The sequence below is a fragment of the Nelusetta ayraudi genome, unplaced genomic scaffold (assembly GCF_046127955.1).
Source record: "Nelusetta ayraudi isolate G7.1 ecotype Tasmania unplaced genomic scaffold, CSIRO-AGI_Nayr_v1 ptg000120l, whole genome shotgun sequence".
NCBI classification, from domain to species: domain Eukaryota; kingdom Metazoa; phylum Chordata; class Actinopteri; order Tetraodontiformes; family Monacanthidae; genus Nelusetta; species Nelusetta ayraudi.
The window spans coordinates 3,907,740-3,928,890 of NW_027466170.1; the positions used below are offsets into that span (position 1 = coordinate 3,907,740).

At 45.0% G+C, this 21,151-nt stretch overlaps 3 protein-coding genes and 1 long non-coding RNA gene across 25 annotated transcripts; 3 read left to right on the forward strand and 1 right to left on the reverse strand.

Moving 5' to 3' along the window:
- Positions 1-1,195, forward strand: LOC142904034 (uncharacterized). Its single transcript, XR_012929332.1, has 2 exons — positions 1-982; positions 1,015-1,195. It is a non-coding gene; the product is annotated as an uncharacterized LOC142904034 (long non-coding RNA).
- Positions 1,196-2,305: 1,110 nt separating this feature from the next.
- On the forward strand, positions 2,306-4,664 carry get1 (guided entry of tail-anchored proteins factor 1). Its single transcript, XM_076049970.1, has 5 exons — positions 2,306-2,738; positions 3,232-3,397; positions 4,044-4,111; positions 4,194-4,308; positions 4,406-4,664. Exons 1-5 carry the CDS (start codon positions 2,649-2,651, stop codon positions 4,477-4,479), a joined length of 513 nt encoding a protein of 170 aa, XP_075906085.1. The 5' UTR covers positions 2,306-2,648; the 3' UTR covers positions 4,480-4,664.
- A 9-nt stretch (positions 4,665-4,673) lies between these two features.
- LOC142904024 (uncharacterized) lies at positions 4,674-7,963 on the reverse strand. Its single transcript, XM_076049962.1, has 8 exons — positions 7,823-7,963; positions 7,466-7,687; positions 6,742-6,989; positions 6,333-6,575; positions 6,102-6,239; positions 5,787-5,862; positions 5,576-5,706; positions 4,674-5,399 (listed from the first exon to the last, which is right to left on the reverse strand). Exons 2-8 carry the CDS (start codon positions 7,680-7,682, stop codon positions 4,827-4,829), a joined length of 1,626 nt encoding a protein of 541 aa, XP_075906077.1. The 5' UTR covers positions 7,683-7,687; positions 7,823-7,963; the 3' UTR covers positions 4,674-4,826.
- Positions 7,964-8,098: 135 nt separating this feature from the next.
- sh3bgr (SH3 domain binding glutamate-rich protein) lies at positions 8,099-18,422 on the forward strand. 22 transcript variants are annotated; one of them, XR_012929316.1, is made up of 11 exons: positions 8,107-8,878; positions 9,834-10,019; positions 10,106-10,186; positions 10,753-10,830; positions 11,781-12,479; positions 12,778-12,798; positions 13,898-13,924; positions 15,458-15,497; positions 16,748-16,782; positions 17,043-17,120; positions 17,916-18,422. XR_012929316.1 is itself a non-coding variant. In XM_076049968.1 (8 exons), exons 1-8 carry the CDS (start codon positions 8,834-8,836, stop codon positions 15,701-15,703), a joined length of 858 nt encoding a protein of 285 aa, XP_075906083.1. In that variant the 5' UTR covers positions 8,099-8,833; the 3' UTR covers positions 15,704-15,707. The 22 variants fall into 22 exon arrangements, 1 of the variants encoding a protein (XP_075906083.1); XR_012929313.1 differs by having other exon boundaries at positions 11,781-12,798; XR_012929319.1 differs by having other exon boundaries at positions 11,781-12,798; positions 17,046-17,120.
- The last annotated feature ends 2,729 nt before the right edge of the window (positions 18,423-21,151 follow it).

The window sequence follows — 21,151 nt, forward strand, 5'->3', positions numbered from 1 at the left end:
CGCCTTTGAGCAAGCAGGATAATACGCCACATTAGAAGGCTGAGACATATAAAACAACCAAAACACTTAATTTAACTGTCAATTCTTCCATATTCTCCTGCTCACCTTTTCCTTCTCTGGCTCTGCGGGCGGCTCCGATCTCTGCAACAAACAAGAGTCACATTTTTTGTGCCACAAATAGAATGACATTTTTCCTTGAATGGGTCAAGAGATTAAACATTTGAATGATGTTTTTGTCAAACATACCTTACTCAACCGCACCGACCTTCTTGCTTGCTGTAGAGTGACAGAAAAATTATTTCAGCTCATTTGAATACTCGCATAGTTAGACAAAAGCATATTTTAAAACTACACATGCACCAAGACCTGTTTATTGGAGCCATTTGTTACAGGTAGAGGTCTATACACCACATCCTCTGCAGAGGAAATAAACACAAACAGTATCTATAGTGTGCTATCACGATATGATATACTCCCAAACAAAAACACTTTCATACTGTGTGCTTTAGTGGATTTTCCCGAAATGGAACTGTATTTAGACCCCTTCCACATTCACAATTACATTAAATGATATGTATTTCAGTGTAAATTAACAGTTGAACAGAAAGTGATCTATTTTTACGATAGTTCTATGTAGCACCCCCTGCAGGCGGCACAACTTCCTACCCATCAATTAATATTTCAGAGATAATACATCACAACCTTATAATAACATTAAGAATTGTTCCAGCAGCCGTAATTTGCAGAATTAGAGTTCAGGTGGGTTCAAAGCTTGCCCAACACCAAACTCTTCACTCTTTCCAGAGTGCAGAACAAAATGTTCATTAGTTCGCCAAATATCCATCCCATGAAGTCAGAGTGCAACGACTCATACTGACCTGTTCATCTTTGGGCGCAGACTGCAAAGACAGAGAACAGAGAGGAAAACAGATTAATAAGACTGGAACGACCAGGAATCATGTGTGAAAGTGTGTGTGTGTGTGTGTGTGTGTGTGTGTGTGTGTGTGTGTGTAGAAAGGGGGGATGGGCACCTCACCCTCCCCTTAAGTCATAAAGAAATTATGCAACCTCCCCAAAAAAAAAAAAAAAAAAAAAAGTGGGAAGGGAAGTCCGGACACCTTTTCTCTGGCTGTTACTTGTTAATTCCCGCCAAGATGTGCAGCGCGTTCCCCATTAGACGAGAGGGAGGGGAGAAAGAGAGAGGGAGAGGGAGAGAGAGAGAGAGAGAGAGAGAGAGAGAGAGAGAGAGAGAGAGAGAGAGAGAGAGAAACCTTCGTTGAAGCGAAGCAATGGCGCACGGCGCAGCTTGGAAAAAAAGGGAAGTGTTCGCTCCAAAATGCGCAGCCATGCCTCCGTGCCGTCCATATCTGCATTTCAACTCAAGCAGTGGCACGACAATCATTTAAAACGTCCCGACATCGACGCCAGAAACGAGTTAGGGTTACAAACTTGAACCAGAAATGGCTTAACGCGGAACTAGACGTGCGTAGCGTAGTTCGCCTTTACGCGCAAACCACCTCGACGATGCCTGCAGCCAAACGCGACAATGTGTTACCTTGGCGGTAAAAAAAAAAAAAAAAAAAAAAAAAAAGACAAAAAAAAACCCCGAACGAAACTAAGCAAATGACTGCCCAAAAGCGCTCATTTACAGCGGCCACCTGTTGACACGAAGTCGTGGCTTTAAACGAGCGACGGTGTTCGGTGGAAACGCGTCTTTCAACCATTGGTAAGAGTGGGGGGAAAAAACAGACCCCTCCGCCACTTCCCGATGCGAACGCCAGCCGACTAACCTGAGCTAGCAAAGGTGGCCATTTACACGGCGCGGCCGCGATATAGGATTACAGCCCCAGAAAATAAAAGTACACGTAGCGAAGCGGGACTTCGCAACTCGTGTCTACGATTAGGAAACGTGTCACATCACGCAGCGCACTCACCTTTCTTTTCCCCATTGTTAGCGGCTGTTTGGGACGGGCTTGTGAAGCACCACGAAGCGTTTAGGTCTGTGAGTATTTGCCTGACACTGACACCACCGTCTGCACCTCTAGGACTGACTGTAACTCTACATTAACGTCTCGACTTGGACTAAAACTAGCTAAAACCGGATTGGATCCCACTCTCGCTACATTATATCCCTTATCCTACCAACCTAGCCGTAGGAGTTAACCCCCGCCCCTGTCTGCCAGCGATTGGCTTCGATGTGGAGGCTGCACATTTTTGAACCACAACATTTTACCTGTGTGGGCAGGACTGTGTGCCAATCAGTCAACAACAGCAGCGCCATAATCACTTTATTTTTCTTCCCCCAATGTCCGAGGGGAACACTGTATGGAGTTAATTAAACGATACGAGACGTTACAAAATTCAGTTACGTGCATACAAACAAAATGGGTCGGCCATGCCCCATAGCTTTCACTGAGTTCATTAGTAAGCGGCTCTGTTAAAAATAATAATAATAATAATAATTAAAAAATCAGTGAAGTACCGTCTTCTACGCCATTTCTCGTGTCTGAAAAGACCGACAGTGTTTTTGTTGTTTTTGTCATTATTATAAACTCCAACTCCGAGCTGCAGCGCTTTGCTAAACCTGCCACTGCCCCACTTCTCCACAGCTGCAGCGGGCAGCCGACTGTACAGGCAACGGAGCCAAGATGGCGGCAGGCTATGCTTGGTTTCTCGTGCTGGGCTCAGTTTTTCTGTGTAACCTCATGAAAACGCTGCTGCCGAGTATCTCTTCGTTTGTAAGTATTGATTACTACGCGTGAGTACCGCGTTATGTGTTGTTTTATGTTTGTTTGTTTGTTTGTTTTTTTGGGGGGGGAAGGATGACATACTTATTACCGCATTCCTGCCGCCCCGCAGACGGGGACAACCAGGCTCGTTGCCTCCGAGCTGCATGAGTTAGCGAACGGCTAGGTGCTTTGCCAGCTACAACATGAAGCAGCTGCTGCTCCTCCAGACAGAGAGGGTGGGGTTTTCAGGAGATCCTGATGATATTAGGGAGGGTAATTTTGGTACGACATACAATTCTGACAGTCTGGATGTGATTTCCCCTTCAAAATGTGGTCATGGGCGGTTGCATTTAAATCTGAATCCACACACAGTTAAATATTCCTCCGTTTGGGAGGAACTCCTTGGATCTCTGCGCCGCCAAACCTTTCGCTTCCATTAGCGCCACAACAACTGCACTGTTGTCTTTGTTGACACGTTTCGATCTGTTGTGCTACTTTCAAGCTCTCGAAGATGGTGCAGAAAGATGCCGAACAGGAAAGCGAGATGAGGGCCGAAATCCAGGACATGAAGAAGGAGCAGGCTTCTATCAGCATGATGGACGAGTTTGCCAGATATGCGCGACTTGAGCGTAAAATCAACAAGATGACAGACAAGCTGAAGACACACGGTGAGAGACGCGAGCGGCTTTCCCAGTTGTCAGAACCAAAGACAACGCCTTGAAAAGCCTCGTCGTGTAAAATGGCAACTCACTGCATCAACAAAACACTTCTAGTACCGTTAAACTGAATCGGGGACTGCAGGCCAAGTGCTTCCAAACTGGTGTTACCAAAGAGAACCACTAATCAACCATGGATCCACATGGAACAAATTCTAAAGATTTATCTTAATCCATGACTGAAGTCGTTCCACATTCTTCCTTTGTTACTTATGGGAGTCATGTAAATTATAATAAGCCAGTCTTTGTTTTGCTGGTGTACTTGTTGATTTCTTCTCGAGCAATCCTGCCTGTGCCCCTCTGGAAACCACTTGCTCGGCCAACCCTGGAATGATCACTGGTTCATTCACCATCAGCTTCAGGGCTGAGTTGTTCTTGAATTGGTCAAAACACAATTCCAGTACAGTGAACACATAAACAAGAGTCAGGTCTCATGCCTGAATCATGCCTTTGCTAGGATTGACTAATATAGGAAAATAGATATCTGTAAAATGCAATATTCAGAACTGGAGTTTCATTAACATTCTTCAAACATTTTTTAATACGCCTAATCGAAACAACTATTAAGTGAAAATGCTCTTGTTTCATGTCTTTGCAGTGAAATCACGAACAGCCCAACAAGCCAAAATGAAATGGGTTGTGAACATTGTCTTTTATATTTTGCAGGTAAACAACAACAAAAAAAACATGCAAAGTCTGCTTTCCCTCAAATAATACAGCCTATTAACAAATGTGCCTTGTTCATCAGGCTGGATTGATGATCTCCCTGATTTGGAAGTATTACTCTGATCCGGTGACGGTGGTCCCCAATAAGTGGATCACCCCTGTGGAGCGCCTCGTGGCCTTTCCAACTGGAGTTGCAGGTGTTCATTCAGTTCCTCACAACACCTTGTCCGCATAAATCATACCTTTTTGTTTTTATTCCTCCTTTTTCCTGACCACTTGCTGTTTTCATTGCAGGTGGAGTGGGGATCACCTGCTGGTTGGTAGTTTGCAATAAAGTCGTTACACTGGGGCTTCATGCTGTCAGCTAGAGGCTCCAGCAAAGTTTTCTCTTTTTGTTCATTTAAGTCTTTTTTTTGGGAGCATCAACTGTTGGTCAACATGTCGATAAAATGCAGTGCATTTAGTGTTGGCGGGTGCTTCGCTGTGTTGTGACAATGTTTGGGCAATTTTTTTTTTGTTATTTAATTTTAAAATAAACCATGCTTTTGAGAAATCAGTGTTATTATTCCTGGATTTATTTAGATTGAATTTCTTCTCATATATCAATATACATTAACATGTACCTTAGACCTTTCTTGACTCAGTAGTTCATGGGATTGAATGGAAATATTTATTGCTGCACATTACACATACACATGACAATCTGTCGGCAACCTTATCTCCTGTTTGACGGAAATTTGGTCTCTTTTTCTCCCCCGGTTCGCTTGCTCCCTCTCAGGGGCGGTGCTTCCTCCTCCCCCCAGTGTTCCAACACACAGCGAAACTCTCGACTCCCGTGGTGGCTGATGCCATCGAGGCCCAATGGACATTTGTTCCTTTCACAGGCGCTGGCGTCGCCGCTGCAATAGTGGACCGGTCGTCCTCTGTGCAGGTTCTCAATGCATTCTTCAAAAGTGCACGTGCGCCTGCATTTGGGTGGATTGTGTTCATTTCTGTTCCGGTCCCTGGTTCTCTGCTCTGTCTCTCCCTCCACCGACTCTTTCTCCTCAGTGTAGTCTTCGTCACTCTGATAGTCGTCGCTCTCTGAACTTGCCGACTCTTCTTTGGCCGGCAGTATAAAGTCCTCCTCGCAGGTCATTGTACTTCTTGCAACGTATATTGGCGCGTCGTCACCTGTTTCGTCATTCTCTTCTTTTTCTTCCTCCTCCTGCTCCTCCTGCTGCTCGGTGACTTGTGCAGAGGACTCTATTTTGGGGGAATCTGCCACTTCTACTTTTGGATACGATGCCTGTGTCAGTAGGGGAGCAAAATTGTAAATTATTTCTTTCACAGAATAAATGGGTGAGTGATGGATATTTGAATAAACCTGAAAAAGCCCAAAGAGGTGAGAAAATGTCCACAAGCAATCACAATAAACAGTTTAACCTTATACAGTGTTAATACTTTTGGTTCAAAACGACATACCTCCACTGAGGTTCTCTTCTCTGGCTGCTCCTCAGTCTCAGGTATCTCCAACTCCGAACGATCCTCCTCATCAGGTAGTGGAATCACTGATACTTCTGTTTGTATCATTTGACTTCTTCGGCTTATAACTGCTAAACAAACAGCCAGAGAAGATAACGTTGATTGACCAATTCATACTGTGTCTCGTGTCAAGCTTTTATGTTACGCTTACCAGTTCTTCTGGTGGTCAGTCCTCTCAAGAATCTTTCTGAGTAAATATTATATGTTTCCAATTCTTTTTGTCTCTCCTTGAAAAAAAGGAAACATTTTTTTAGTTTTTTCTTTTTCATAATTGGTATTCTAATTTGGTCAGTAATATAAATTGGATACATGTTATTGGCCACAATCTCACAATGTGCATTTGACACATCCTCGTTCACTGCTGTTGAACAGCGGCCAGTAGTGTACGAAAAATGTTCTTAATGATTAATGAAATGTTATTGGACAAAACTGCTGTCATATTTACAAAAAACTCATTGCAACTTACCAGGTTTTCCCGACTTAGCTGGCGTATCTGACACTGCAGAGAGAGGGCCAGCTCTCTGGCTTCCGAGCTCTTCCGTTGTTCAGTGACGATTTGCCGGTTGAACGAGGCTTGGCACAACTCGAGATTTCTCTCCAGAACCTGGCAAACGGCGTCAGAAACACAGATTTTGTCTCTCACCTATAGCACTTTGGAAGATGTGACCGCCATACCAAGCACTTTATACTCAAATACCGAGATCCTCCTCTGCTTGTCCTGCAGCTCTGTGGTCGCCTCGTTCAGTCTCAGCGACAGTCTCTCCCTGTCCCAGAGATGCCGATCCCTGCTGAGCACCTCCAGGTGCTGGAGGTTGGCCTTGGTGTGCAGCAGCCTGTGCTCTGTAGTTTGGAGCTGCTTGGCCAGATGGTTGCGGCAGGCACGGGTTTCCCGAAGAATATGCTTTATGCCTCTGATTTCGTTTTTGTGCTTGGAGAGAATCTGGGAGTAAAATGAAAACAAAATCATCTAAAAAAATAATTGTAGCATCTATATAAAAAAAAAAAATCTGATATGGTCAAAGCACTGGTAAATCTGGCCATGACCTGTGACCCCAGTCACAGGATCACATCTGTATCAGCCTCAACTTGAAAGTTCATCAAAATACCTGCGGCAGGCTCTCCTCAGCATTTTCATAGTGCTGCAGCGCCGCCATGTGGCGCTGCTGGATCCCCTTCAGCAACTTGTTCTCTGTCTTGACCTCGCTCAGCTGCTGCTGCAGGTTGTTCACCTGGCTCTGGAGATCTTTAAGGCTGGTAAACTCGGAGGCCTGAATGGCCTTTATCAAGGGCAACCTCAGCGTTTGGGCGCTTGAATTGCCCCTTGGCACCTGCTGACTGGTGCTGGGCCTTTGTGCTGTAAAGACAAAGACAAAGCGTGATGAGTGGGTCCAAACTATTATGATTACTTAGCATGTAAGTGTAAATCGAGCTCAAAATCCATGTCATCTTCTATTAGAAATAATTTTCAAGTAAATAAATAGTAAATTCCATAACCAGTCAGTGTGCCTCAAATTGTGAGACAACATGAAAGCAACTGCCAATGGTTACACTTAAAAAAATGCGTTTATGCATTAAAGGACAAAAAGGCCATTCAAGTTTTCTATCAGCAGACAGTGTTATTTTGTCTTTGATTGAATTAAGGGGGGGAAATGTTGCAAAGAAGATAGCCATCACGTCTAAATTACCACTAACATAAGTTTTGCCATCTATTTGGAACCACTTCCCATGGGCTCTGTACCAGATACATCGAGGAGACTGATCCAAAGAACTTAAAAACATGCCAACTGGCATTTGTGTTTAGAGGTTATCCTGAATATACCAGTAAAGTACCCTCTATTATGATGGGGAGTCTTGTTGTTTGCCATGTGTCCGACGACTGATATTCTTTGATTCTGTTGATAAGTGAGCAGGTTCCTTCTTGACCCTCAGATGTGTACGTAGAACTGGAGCTGCAGATCAGTCCGGAGGTGGCGGACCATCTGGAGGTGTCAGTGCTGCTGAACACTTTGTCACCCCTGGCCTCACAGTACTGCTGCCTCCCACTCATCACCTCTTCATGACAGAGGAAAGATTTTAAAAAATGTACAAGTTTTAGCTACAATAAGAAACAAATGTAACGGAATGCAATGTAATGCCGAATCTGTTGTCCTGAGATCTGTAAATCTCTGGGAGATACTTTTTGCATACCTTTCCTCGCTCTTGTGTATTCCTGTTGCTATGTGCAACTCGGAATTTTCATGGTTGCCATTAACAAACGTCACAAAGGCATCTGTAAGAACAGATCCTTCGATCCGCCCCTAATCCAACCAGATCAAAGATTATATCAAAGTTTCGGATCAAAGGTCAAATCAAAGGTTCACATCATATGTTCTACATCAAAGCCAACTAACTTATTTATTAGAGTTAGTTGTCTTTTTCCCAACTCGTATAAAAAGATATTTCAGATTACATGATATCAATTTTTAAAGTGAAATGAAAAAAGTGACAATTTGTTCTCTAAAAAGCAGAATTGACTGGGGCCATAAAAAGCTAAAGCTCCAGTGAAGTAATGCCGATTGGCTGGTAAAAGATGTACAGTGTAATGGAACTCAGTGATTTTATATCGTGTCCATCCATAAATGTATCGTTGTGCCTTTTTGACTCAAGAAATGTAGAAAATATGTTTCACTTTTCTAGGCTTTTAATTTTTAACAGCTGTATCTTAAGTGTCATTTCTATCATGTGTTTTTTTTCTTTTCATTACATACAAAAAAAGCGTAAATAAATTACTAATGGACCACAATAGCCCGTTAAGTCTGATGGAGGATTCTGCTGCCGAGCTGAATGGGGCCCCGAACGCAGCACAGCTTGTTGCGTTTGGGGGGGGACCAAAACTCTCACAGCCTTACAGTGCTGCTCAGTACTATTTCTGTCCATATATGCACTCGGCTACAGGCCGCAGAGGAACTGCATAGACTCCTGCGGCCGACGGACAGCTGAGGGTGCCAATCAGCCGGCGGTGGCGCTGTGCCACCAGGGGCCAAGCCGCCAATCCGGCACTAATGGAGCCTGGGGACAAAAATAACCGGTGTGTGTGTGTGTGTGTGTGTGTGTGTGTGTGTGTGTTGGATGCGCACCCGCTCTAAGAATAGAGGAGGCCGCCTGCTCCTTTAAGAGCCGACTACTTGTTGCATACGCGACAAAATACACCGCAACAAAATGGTCATCAAAGTTTTCCTCGCCACTTCGTCGGGATCCACGGCGGTAAGCATCCGCGGTTTTCTCCCCAACGGCCGGTACGCCCACTCTCGCGCGTTCTAAAACCTCCGAATTTCTCGCCACTTGCCGCCGCGGTTCCAACGCCGGGTGGTGGTGGTGGTGCGTTCAGGAGTCGCTTTATCCTGACGTTTACGCCGCGGGCTTGTTGTAAACATCCGAACGTCGATGTGTTATTTATTTGCAGTGTTTTCTTGACAAAAACAGAGTGGAAGGGGGGGGGGAATTCATTCATTCATTGACGAGCCGCTGTATTTGCGCCCCTGTAGCGCAAACAATCAGTGCTGGGGGAGGTTCTGGCCTCTGAGAAAGTTCCCCTCTTTGAGCTGACGCCTTAATGGGTTGAGGGGGGATTTGTTCCTCTTTTGGTGTCTCCCGTCAGAAGTTCAGACGTTCTTGTCTTTGTAAAGTTAATTCCTATATGTATAATACGCAATTAATTTCTCTGCAAAAAGAGAACATATCTCGTAATTGGATTGCGTAGTTTCCCATTTTGAGATGAATAAACTACTAGTATTCTACCTATTCTATCTATGGAGATCAGAGTTAATTGTTTATGCAGTGGTTAAATCATTGGATGAGGAGTTCTGACTTTTTCCTTCTCAGAACTTTTCTTTGTTTTAGAATTTGAAATATTAGACAATGAGTTTGGAAGTTCATCATAACCCCATTCCTTCTATTTTGTCTCCAGCTAAACATAGTAAATATAGCAAATAAATGTGCAATCAGTCTGAAATAAAATCCATTTTGTATCCTCAACCTCCAGTATTGAATAATTATTATCGAGTATGATTAAACAGATAGAGCACTCATAATATCTTAAAGTCTACTTTTTTGCTCCATCTAAACAGTCCAAGGGACTGAGAGACACAACCTACACTGACACCACGTGGAGAAAAGCAGTTGTATCACCCGCATTTCTCCGATCTGCATCTCTTCCCAGATCAAGAAGAAGCAGCAAGATGTGGTCGGCTTCCTGGAGGCTCTCAAAGTGGACTACACCCAGCTGGACATCGCCTGCAACGAGGAGAACCGCATGTGGATGAGGGCCAACGTTCCGGAGGAGAACAAGCCCAGCAACGGCATCCCGCTGCCTCCTCAGATCTTCAACGAGGATAACTACTGTGGTGTAAGGAGCCGCAAACACGTTCAGGGACGCCTCATGGTAAACCGAAGGCAGCCCGCGGTGACGATTGTTCATGTCTGTTCATGCAGGACTATGACACGTTCTTCGATGCCAAGGAAGACAACGCGGTGTATACCTTCCTGGGCCTGCCACCACCTCCTGGGTCAAAGGTTGGAATTTTCTTTCTCTTCTACAGGATGAATCCGCTTCAATCATTTGTTTTTGTCCCATTGGGACACTTTTTTTTCAAAGTCTTCAGAGGTTTTCTGTTTCAGTCTTTTAAGATGTCAACCACTATAAACATTTACAACAAATCCATCAACTTGGACAATGAAGTCTTACAACATGTTCAGCTTTGCCAATAGCATAAGATCCCCAAAACCTACACGGGAAATTAAACGCTGTGCACGCAGCCAATCTTGGATGCTACCGAGTGCTTTTCAAGAACCACTTTTAAAACTTTTGAAGTATTTAGTAGGTGTTATGTTTGGTAGGTTAACACGTCATTTAAAAGCAGCCAAATCTGAACTAGGAGGGTTTTAAAAAAAAGTTTTTCACAGCTAAAAATAATGAAAGGATTAAAATTGTATTTTACAAAGCTTTATTGGGGATACTGTATGCCCTATGACTGGAAGTGATCATGACTTTATGTAAAAGTGAAATACTGATCTGAGCAGTTGTTCCATCTTCTTGATCCTGCAGCCATGCTAATGTGGAATTGTTTTCGCTAACACAGGAAGCGACGCAGGCTGAGAACGCTCTGATCGTGGAGAACGGGACTCACGCTGAGGAGGCTAATGCTGATGATTCAACAGTAATGCTATTTTTTTCCTCTCCCCGTCATGTTTTCCTTTTTTTTTTCCCCCCTCAAAAAACATCCTTTCACAGTTTCAAACCATTTTCTTGTCACCCAGTAGAACTGATTGCTCCTCTTTGACTCCTTCTAGTCTCCACATCTGCTAATTGCTAATCCATTTTTGTTTAGCATGAGTGTGACATTTGGCTTCACAGTGTGTTGAGCGCTAATAAGATGTGACTTTACATCTGTGCGTTAACTGTCACAGACTTGTTAAGGTTTGAGTTCTGGCTAAAGTTAGCACTCCACGGAATGCACTGCAGCATGTCTCATTCAAACTGACAGCAGATTTTCATTCTATTAGTATCAGCCTGTGCTGTAAAACTTGCATTTATTGTGTTCTTTACTTCTTTATCCAGTGATTTTACATTCTTGTGTTTTTCTCTTGAAAAGGAAAGTCCCATTAATTCACAAAAAACCAAGCATTTTTGTGTATTTGAACGTGATTGCAACAGATTCACCCCAAGGTTCTGAAACTCATCTTGCTTACAGAGAATTGCGGCGCTTTTAACTTTGCTTTTCTGCTTTAGAGTCGCCAACGAAGACCGAATTCATTTAACGTATTAGACGTTTTCCTAAAAAATGTTGCTCCGCTTGCTCTATTTCGTCAGCTTCTTAGCTCACAGCGGCGTTAGTGAGAGCATATAGCTCAAAGAGCTTTATCACCCCCTGGTGGCTGGAAGCAGTAAAGCTTGGATTATTATATGTTATGGCTAAATGTTGAGTATAACGTCTCAATTATTCAGTCACACCGTTCCAGACTTATTACAACATAACTTCATTCCATATTTTCCACAGATAACGGTTGGTTTCTCTTCCCAGGAATGACTAACACCTCCTCTGACTCTGCTACTCAGATTTGTGCTCTGAATGACATGCCCTGTTTCCCGTTTCCGCCTCATGACAAGGAGGTCCCTGTCGAGGAACGCAACGGGGACGCTCACGAAGAGGCGGAGCAGGCGGCCGATGAGGAGGAGGGGGGAGGTGAGGGTGAGGAGGTAGTGGAGGAGGAAGCAGCCCCGGCAGAGGAGGAGGAGGAGGACCAGGCCCTGGAGGAGACAGACGAGGTCACGGACGACACAGTAAATGCTGCTCGACCTGAATCCACCGCGCCTCCGTCCATCCCTGGAATGCTTTGCCTGCTCCGTCCCTTCGTCTTCCCATCATTCCTGGAATGCTCTGTTTTTCCCTCCACTCCGTGTTTTTCCTTCCCTCTTCATTAGGCTTCCCTCTCCCTGTCATATCTCCAGTTTTCGTCCTCACCTTGCATTCACTTTGTCGAGTCTCTCTGGACTGAGTTCCGTGTCCTCCCTAAAACTTCCTCCGTCCTCCCGTCCTGTGCAGCGTCCCGGGACGTTAAACCTTCTTCACTCTTTCACACGTGCGATGCCTTGGTCTTGATGGCGTTTCCTTTTTTCCAACTGTGTTCTGTCTCATGCACTCCACACATGCCACACCCTCCATGTGTTTCCCGACACCCCTGTTCGCTGTTAACTGTCCCAGTGAGTCGTACGTGGATGACACCTTGCTTTGGCTTCAGCTTCTCTCGCCATCTCTCACTCTGAGCTTTCTGCCCGCAGGCCCAGGTGGAAGAGGAAGAGGAGCAGGTGGGTTTTTTGTTTGTCAACGACACGTCACGCGTGTCCCTGCCAGACATGAGATGCACCCTCAGACTTTTATGTTTAAAAGTTAGCCACAGAGACACTGGCACGATATTCTGCCATAATGATATACTGGCCTAGGCCTGCTGTGATTGGTCGGCTCTGTTTTGCGTTCGTTATGACCGCAGCTGTCAGACGTCTGACTGTTTGACACCTCATCTTGGCCGGGACTCCCGTCAGGTCTGAGGCACGTTAACGCTCAGAGGAGAGGTTGTCGCTGATTTCTGCCTCTGCTCCTCAACAGGAGGAAGCCGACGACGACCGGGTAAGAAGTCACCTCCAGCAGAGGGCGCTTGTCTGCACCCATAGGTCGTGTCTGGTTTGGAAATTTCTTCCCCTCCATCTTTCCCTCCGTCTGCAGCCTCCGCTTGCTCCGTCGCTCTTCTTTATCTGACCGTGGTTTTACATCATTGTGCTGTGTTAAGCGAATTTCAGAGATAACTTTGGTCAAATTAGAATTCACTGCTGGGCTTTGCCTGGAGAAATTTCTTCAAAGTCTCTTTTCAAAGTCTGTCTTTTTCTGACTCAAGGGACAAAACCTCAGATTTCTCTGGTTTGACTGGCACATTTTACAATATTTTGTCCACCGCACGCAGTCATAATGCTTGTAGCACAAAAGTTTGAATGTTTCAGTTTTCATTTTTTAGAATTCAATGTCACTGAATTCCGTTGCAGGAATTTAGTGGTATTTTGGCATAAACTTGAACTTGGGAATCGTTTTCCAGTCCAAAGCAGATGAACAGATTTTTAGATCCTTCTTGAAAATCTCCACTCTGAATTGTTTCCAGCTGGTGGAAATGTGACTGGACCAATCAGTGCTGTTTTAGGAGAAAGAGACGGGAGTTATGTGCATGTTCCGGTTGTGACAAAATCACAATTGAAAGGACCAATCAGGCACGCTGCGTATGGCCTTTTGACCTGCTTCTTTTTGCTCCTCCTCTCCGTTTTGCTCCCCCCCTCCCAGTAGGAAGAGGATTTGCGGTCAGAGGTAACAATGCTCTGTTGCTCCCTGGTTCTGCCACACAGCCGTTGGCAGTGTGAGGCTATGGAGAGCAGACGGAGGCTGCAGTGTCTTTTTGGGTTGTGCTGCCCTCACCCTCTTTGCGTCATCATCATCACCACCATCACCACCCTCAGCCACTCCATCTCTTCCCGTCTCTCGACTAACATCTCTCGACTAACAGTGGAAAGAAGACTTTCTTCCCAGTTCTTTAGCTGCTTCCTGAAATCTTCCACCGTCCTTGTAGTTTCTGTTTTGAACTGAGAAGACTCGTTCTGTCTCGCATGCCTCTGGTGCTCTCTGCCCCTCCTCCCACCTCAGTGCTGCCTGATCACCTGCTTCTCTGCTTTTTTTTCACTTCCAGGAGGAAGAAGAGCTGCAAGAGCTGAAGGTAGAATTGCGTTGTTTGCCTTCACACCTGCTGCTCTAACTCCTGGGTTTGCGTTGCATTCTTTCGTTTTCAGTGATGTCCTGTTTCATGGGTCGCCGCCTCTCTTCCTCCTCTGGTTCTGCAGGCTTTCCAGTATCTTTTGTTTGTCCAGTTTTTGACTTGACTGCATAATATATATATTTTTTTGCACAGTGACTTTGGTGTTTCTGAAGGAACCATCAGTAGTGAGAAGCATGCATCCTTCCCTGTGTCCGTGATGGGATGAGTTGCTAGTTTTCGAGAGACAGACATCTTCTCCTCCTTCCTCAGTTAGTTCAGAAAGGGATTGCAGCAACAAATCGATTGGAAGTAATTAAATCCTTCATTGTTGGTTAATCGGAGAAGCCTTGATTCATTGCATTTCACACACAACCAAACGTGGCGATTATCTCCAGAAATCTCCACCTCTGTGTCTGGGTCCTGTGACCTCCAGTTCAGAGTGGTTCCAGTGACCAACGTCGTCATGGTCGCTCTCTCCAAAGCTGAGCAACTCCCACTAATTCTATCAGTGTGACTGAATGCCACTGCAGACAGGAGGGCTGAAGGTGCAGTTGAGATGTTTTGGGGTTCAGGTCTTCTGCCTCTGAAGAGTCACTGCGAAGTGCATGGAAGACGAGAGTTCACTTGTAACCTCCAGTCTGATTTGTTTTTCCCCTTCTAACAACTCCAGTTTGTGGCACCACGCATAAGAATAAACAAATGGAAATCAGCCCTTTGTGACATCACAAAGGGTGTTTTAAAGAGTGCTTTAGTTGTTCTCTAGACAACTGATCATGTGACGCTGCTCAGCTAGAGTCCAGGATGAAAGTCTGACAATAGGTGCACCAGCGGACCGTCATATTTCCTGGATTGCCTTGACCTTCAAGGTCCAGTGTGTAAAATTTGGCTTGATTTCTGATTTTTATATTGGTAAAAGCTTAATAAATGCATCATTAAAAAATTATACTCACTGGACCATAAAAGCAATTGGTTTTCCTTTCCTCATATACATAGATCAAGGGCAGAGGGAGTGAAAGACGCCGCAATCTAAATTGTAGCCACTTGATGTCACTGTTTCTTCTTCAAAAATCTCCAAATATTACACACTTAACCATTAACTTTCCGATTGGGTACAAAATTCCAACCCGAAGCGTAAGCATTCCCTCTGGTTTGGACTCTCCAGTCTGTGGCTGATCTTCTCAGCTCAGCTCGTGTCCACCGTCACTCCTCTGTTGCAGGAAGACATCAGTCACGTCACTCGTTCCTCTCTTTCTTCAGGCCTGTCGGACTCTAGATGGCTCCTCCCCTGTCTCCGCCCACCTCTCTTCCTCTTTACCTCTCTCCATCTTTCCCTCCCCCGTGTGTGCTGCTGCATGGATCTTCTATCGAACCACACCTGTTCCTCTGAGCCCAGGTGGAAGTGGCATGGGTTCCGATCTCGGCTACGTCCCGAGCGGTTTTTGTTTTGTCTCTGCCTTTGTGATGCTAACGTGACGTTGGTTCCATCTTTTGCAGGAGGAGGAAGAGGCTGAAGTCCAAGAGGTACATGTGGACTGTTGCCTATGTTTGTTGGCACGATGCGATGGCGATATTGTGATGCATGATGTGCAGTCATGTGACTTTGGAACCGACAGGCTTGGTCTGGAACAGTGGCTACTTGTGTGGTTTTGCTTGTTTTTTTTGTCTTACAGCCGTTGTGTCCCTGAACTGTCAGGCCATTTTTCTCACTTTGTAGTTTTGATGCATCCAGAACAGGTATAGAGAGTTTTTTTCTCTTTGTTTGGTCTGAGTGTGACTTGCTCTCTCAGCTTGTTCATGACTTCAGTCCAGTTACGTGTTTGATCCGAGATGGGACGCTGTGTGTTGACGGGTGGACTCGTCTCTCTTTTTTCCTTCACTGAACAAGTCGTGGCTTTTGTTTGTTTGCTCTCACTGCTTAATGACCAAGTCAGATAGTTACACACTTACAGCGAGTAAAACCGTTGATGCGTATATTTTTGTGCCATTTCTTTTTCTTCATCAAACTTCCGCAATAGACTTCTACAAACTGTCACAATGAGTGGGGACTGAAGGCAGCCAGATCACTGAGATTTTAAGTCTGAATTGTCACAGATCCATCTCCATTCTGGAAGCGTTATCGAACCAATCAGCAGCTTTTGAAGAAAAAGAAAGCGGAGCTACAGCCAGGGTTTAGACAACAAGTGCCGGAAGCTGCTACTATCTTATCAGCGTGGATGCTGCGACTGGTCAGTCTGATCACAGCTGGACAACATTTCATCAGTAGAAGAAGAGCAGTGAACTATCTGCACTTTTCTCTGCTGCTGACTGGCTCTGGACACACCGTGGTTAAACGCTGCTGAGCATCACGAAACCACACAACTCCAAACCATCTGCAAGTCACCTGAAGCTGCTGATAGTGGGTGGAGCCGATATGCTGCGTCAAATGAAATGTTTTCTGAAATCTTCAGAACCTTTACACGAAACTGTTTGGGGTGGAGCTGAAAGCTGCCCCAAGAGGTGTAGTGTTTTGAGTGTCTGTAGGGGGCAGTGTTCAGCCTTGTCAACAAAGCACCTGCAGAGGACAGTGAAGGAGGGATCTGCTCAAAAAAGAATCATCTTTATTAATTTTTCCTCCTCTGCTGCCGCTGCAACGGACTCAGCCGCCGACTTGAGTGGCTCCACTAACTCCTGCCAACCTCTCTCACCCTCTCCCACCATGTGGGAGTGTGGTTTCCAGCCACGATTCTTTCTTTCTTTCTTTACTTCTTTACCTTTTTTTTTTTAACTCTTTAAAGGAAGAAGAAGAAGTAGAGGAGGAGGAAGGTGTAGAAGAGACACAGGTAGAGCTCAATGCGGTGGTTGAGGAATTACCCTCTTAACAGTGTGGACGTATGTATGTGTGTGAGTGTGAGAAAGTTAAAGGAAAATTTAAGTGATATCTTTTTCTCTTTTTTAAAGTAACATAGCATGAGCAAGCAAACCATAAAAAACCCTGATTTTTTTGTCTTTCGTGTCATAAGACTGACGTTTTTGCCTCTTTTCCAATTTACTGTCTTACCTGTTGTTGTTGTTTCTTCTTAACTTGAGTTCTCTTTCTCAGGAGGAGGAGGAAGAGGAGGAGGAGACTGAGTAGGTCTGGCCAGGTGACGCCAGCCATGTTGACTCAACTGCCGTCCAGGTAAAACACTGAGTCATCCAACCTGTAATTATACAAAACAAAGATTTGTTGGTTATTTTTTAAATTGTTATATTATTTGTTATGTGTTATATTGTTTCCTACTTAATTCCATGTGTGTTCACAAGTAGTTTTGATGCCTTCAGTGAGAAACTGCAACGTCAATAGTCATAAGAATGAAAGAAAAGACATTCAATTCAGAGGGTGTGTCCAAACTTTTGACTGGTAGTGTGTATGTATGTATGTATGTATGTATATGTATGTATGTATGTATGTATGTATTGTTGCTGTAGACTGGCTGTCACCAAAACTGTAATTAGTTTCAGTGTCTCTACTTTGCCACTGGAGGGCAGTAACACCTTATGAGGCCCCTCGTTCCGGGAGGGGAGGGGAGGGGGTGGAGGGTGGGGGGACCCGCAGGGTTGCATTCATGTTGAGGAATCTGGCGAATTTCCAAAAGATGAAACTGACTCCAGATGCTGCTGTTTTCGCATCGTTGATAAACAACAACAATCAGGAAACCAGCGTTGTATCAGCCACTCTGTCTCACTGGCTGCTTGGTCCTCTTGTGCAAGGAAATAAAAGGCGAAAATAAATAAATAAATCAAGCACAGCCCATGACTCCGCCCCTTTCCATCTCTCAGTGATGCACAGTGTTGGTGTTTCTCCCAGTCCCCCAAACCCTGCGAGCCTGTGTCACGCCTCATTAGAGGAAGCTGCGAACTGAGCTTCACTTGCCCACCTCCCTCCCCCACACTTTTCTACTGAGTTTATTTTATTCATGTGTCTGTGTTGCAGCCTGAAGGACCTGCGCCCCCACCTCCCTGCCCCTCTGCCCACCCTGGACCCCCACTGGAAAGCGTACAGCGTGCTGGAAGGCGCCGTCCAAACGCACATCTGCTCCCAGCGCTCCTTGACTTACTGCTGATGTTGACTTAATTTTTGTATGTTGCGTGTTTTGTAAAATGTCCAAAAGAAAAACAAAAAAAGAAAAATACTCAGTTAAAACCTAAAACATATATTTTTTCATGTTGAATGAAAATTCTACTCTCCTCAGCCGCCAGTGTGAGACAGGCGGCTGTTTTGAACTCAGACTTTAATCTCTTCCAGTGTCTTCAGCTGTTAACGTTCTCTCTGTCACCTGAACCATACGAACCACTGCAGGACAGCAAACTGGCTGGCCTGCACCACTACTGACGCTGTTAATAGATGCACTTTGTTGTAACATGTGACTAAGACTTTGATGCAATGGTTTGAAAAAATAACCCAACAAAACAACATCAATAAAGTCGACTGATTTAGAAACCCTCGGCGCTGCTGCTTTGTTTTATTTTTAAGTCGTTTTCTCGCAATATTAATAGATCAGTGGATGAGTGGCCTTGGCGGTGCTGGGGAAAATGTAAAAATAAAATGTGTCTGCGTGCGTGTGTGTGTGTGTGTGTGTGTGTTGAGCACACTGCAGCTCCAGCAGCCAACATTGGCCTCTTGGTGATCAGAAATGAACTCTGGCAAATTAAAATTTGTCAGCCACTGAAAGCAGAAGATGATTCAATTGCATGTGCATTGAACAAATCCTCATTCAACACAACACAACACACTGCACTTTACCGCTGTGCAATGGCACATTTGTTGTGTGATGCAACAGTCAAACTTTTTTTTCCCAGGAGCTGGAAGTTTGTGAGGGGACGTGGGGCCCTCTTACAGGGGCTGCTGTTTGGATTGTGAGTCACTGTGTGTATTTACACCTGGCCGAAGTTCCCTCACAGTCTGCTAATGTTTAACGGGACAGTATTCTGGCGACATGGCTGAGCAGTGAGCAGGGAGCACCAGACCGCCGCTGCCGCTCCCGCTGCCACTGCTGCTGATCCGCAGAGACACCAGATCATCCAGGTGAGTCGGAACACACTGACTCTCAGCCGCGACTGTCTGCTCGGTCGCTGTGTGGAAGATTTTGCAGAGGCAGAGTTGGAGGGTGTGGGGGGGCTGCAAGTCACTTGACATCTGCAGTGTTTGTGTGGCCAACATGCCGTTTTCTAATCTGACCTGAATTAGCATTGGACCTGGTTTGGCCAAAATATTCTATAAAGGGAAGGAATACTTCTTCCTGGTGTGCAACAGCACACACACAATAGAGATGGTGTTAATATTGTGATTATAATTATATATATATATATATATATATATATATATATATACATATTCAATTTTAATAATATTGTCATTATTTTGGATTTTCAGAGCACTGGTTGTAAATGAACGAAACCTCATATTTTGGGCTGAAAAGCTTCAAGTTGACTGACTTCCACTACCCGTCACCCACTGCAGTGACTGTGGGGCCAAACGGACACTCATCAGTTCATCCCGGCCACCAAAACAAACTTCCCAAGCTTTGTTTTCTCAGTTTCTTGCCACGTGCGCCGACAGCAAAAGGTCACGGAATCAATCTAGTGAATTTTCTTCCCCACTGTCGCACCGTGAATAAAGGTCAGGCAGCAGACAGCAGCAGTATTTATCACCTCGGCAGCCTCGGGGCCGACGGCAGAGTCGAACCCTGGGTTGTGTCCGGACGGCCGCTGGCTGGAGCCAACTGTCAGGAGTGGAGTCTCGCTGAATTAATGGGACCGGACGCCACCGAGGGAGGTCCGGTCAAGTGCTGACCGGTGTTGTGTTCATTTAAGATTCTGCGGAATGACTTCATTGGATGGCAGCCTGATGTCTTCGTTGGGATTTGCTGCTGCAGCATGTGTTACTTTTTGGATGCAGGCGGGAAAAGCAAGAGACCTCATTAAAACATGAGTCCCTACATGTGCTTAATTTAACTTTACCATGTTGCACTGTGCTAGTCTGGAGGCGATTACTTGAAGAAGATACACAGAAAATAATCACTGTCGGGCAGCACCAACAGGAAGCCTACAGCAGTCACAAACTGGCTCCACTGCAAGCAACAAGATCGGATTGGATTGCTTTGAATTTGACAAATACAAGATTGTCCAATCACATCTTGTCTTGTATGAAAAAACATTTTCTACAATCCGTTTTTCCCAGAAAAGAAAAAAAAAGCAACAATATCTGTTAAGTCTTTGAGTGAAGCCTGACTTTGATCCCAACGGGAAGCTGGGAGCTTTTACCAACAGTACTTCTAGTTTCCTTCTGTTCTCTTGTCGTTGTTGTTTCACAACATGCTTTTGAGCGTTTTGCCCTAAAGGATATGTGAAACAAACTAAGGAGTTCTGGGAAACAGGGTGAACTTGACCTCAGCAGCTCTGAGCAGCAAGTGCCATTTATTTTTTATTTTGCTTCCTGTATTTACTTTCCGTGTTTGCACCTTCCTTTCTGGACTGACAGTGGAGTTTTGTTTTGTTTTTCCCACCTCCAGCAGCTTCACTCCTAAAATAACTGTAACATATTAATGATCAACCTCTTAGGGGGAATAATGGGACCTTTGTTGTTCCAGGTCCAGTCGGAGATGAACGATGGACTAAGCGTGCAAACATGGGCGTCTCCTCTCAGTTAGCGCCACCGCTAACAATAACGCTGCTGCTGCTATCGCTTGGAATTCAAGGTGAGATCCCCGGATGGACGAACCGGCCCGTTTTTTTTTTGTTTGAAGACGTGCCCAGAGGTGCGGCGCTGGTATTAGCGGAGATAGCGTTCGCACAGAAGGCAGCCAGATTAGAGTCCAATTAATTAAAGGAACCTAACCATCCATCTTGACACTCCATGATTAATTTTTTAAATGGAATGTGTGCTTATCTATTTAACAGCGAGGTGCATCCCGCTGTCAGTGGATCCCAGGTCACAATAGGAGAAAATTATGTTTCTTTTTGGCCACTGAAAGGGGAGAGAGAGAGAGAGAGAGAGAGAAAGAGCGAAACCCAACAACACGTCGACGCTGGCCTGGTTATTTCTCAGAACACTTTCCCTCAACTGATGCATAATTTATGGCTCTGTGTTCAGGCTGCAGAGGCTATAACGCTGTTAGCTCGGTGGCAAACAAGTTATGCATCATTTGGAGAGCCGTGTGGAGAAAACCC

Coding starts and splice junctions, on each gene's coding strand:
- get1 (XM_076049970.1), top strand. CDS start 2,649: ATGGCGGCAGGCTATGCTTGGTTTCTCGTGCTGGGCTCAGTTTTTCTG. Junction 3,398..4,043: donor AGACAAGCTGAAGACACACG/GTGAGAGACGCG, acceptor ATGTCTTTGCAG/TGAAATCACGAACAGCCCAA. Junction 4,309..4,405: donor CTTTCCAACTGGAGTTGCAG/GTGTTCATTCAG, acceptor TTTTCATTGCAG/GTGGAGTGGGGATCACCTGC.
- LOC142904024 (XM_076049962.1), bottom strand. CDS start 7,682: ATGAGTGGGAGGCAGCAGTACTGTGAGGCCAGGGGTGACAAAGTGTTC. Junction 6,990..7,465: donor ACTCCCCATCATAATAGAGG/GTACTTTACTGG, acceptor TTGTCTTTACAG/CACAAAGGCCCAGCACCAGT. Junction 5,863..6,101: donor AGCTAAGTCGGGAAAACCTG/GTAAGTTGCAAT, acceptor CTTTTTTTCAAG/GAGAGACAAAAAGAATTGGA.
- sh3bgr (XM_076049968.1), top strand. CDS start 8,834: ATGGTCATCAAAGTTTTCCTCGCCACTTCGTCGGGATCCACGGCG. Junction 10,831..11,780: donor CTAATGCTGATGATTCAACA/GTAATGCTATTT, acceptor CCTCATGACAAG/GAGGTCCCTGTCGAGGAACG. Junction 11,955..12,452: donor ACGAGGTCACGGACGACACA/GTAAATGCTGCT, acceptor TTCTGCCCGCAG/GCCCAGGTGGAAGAGGAAGA.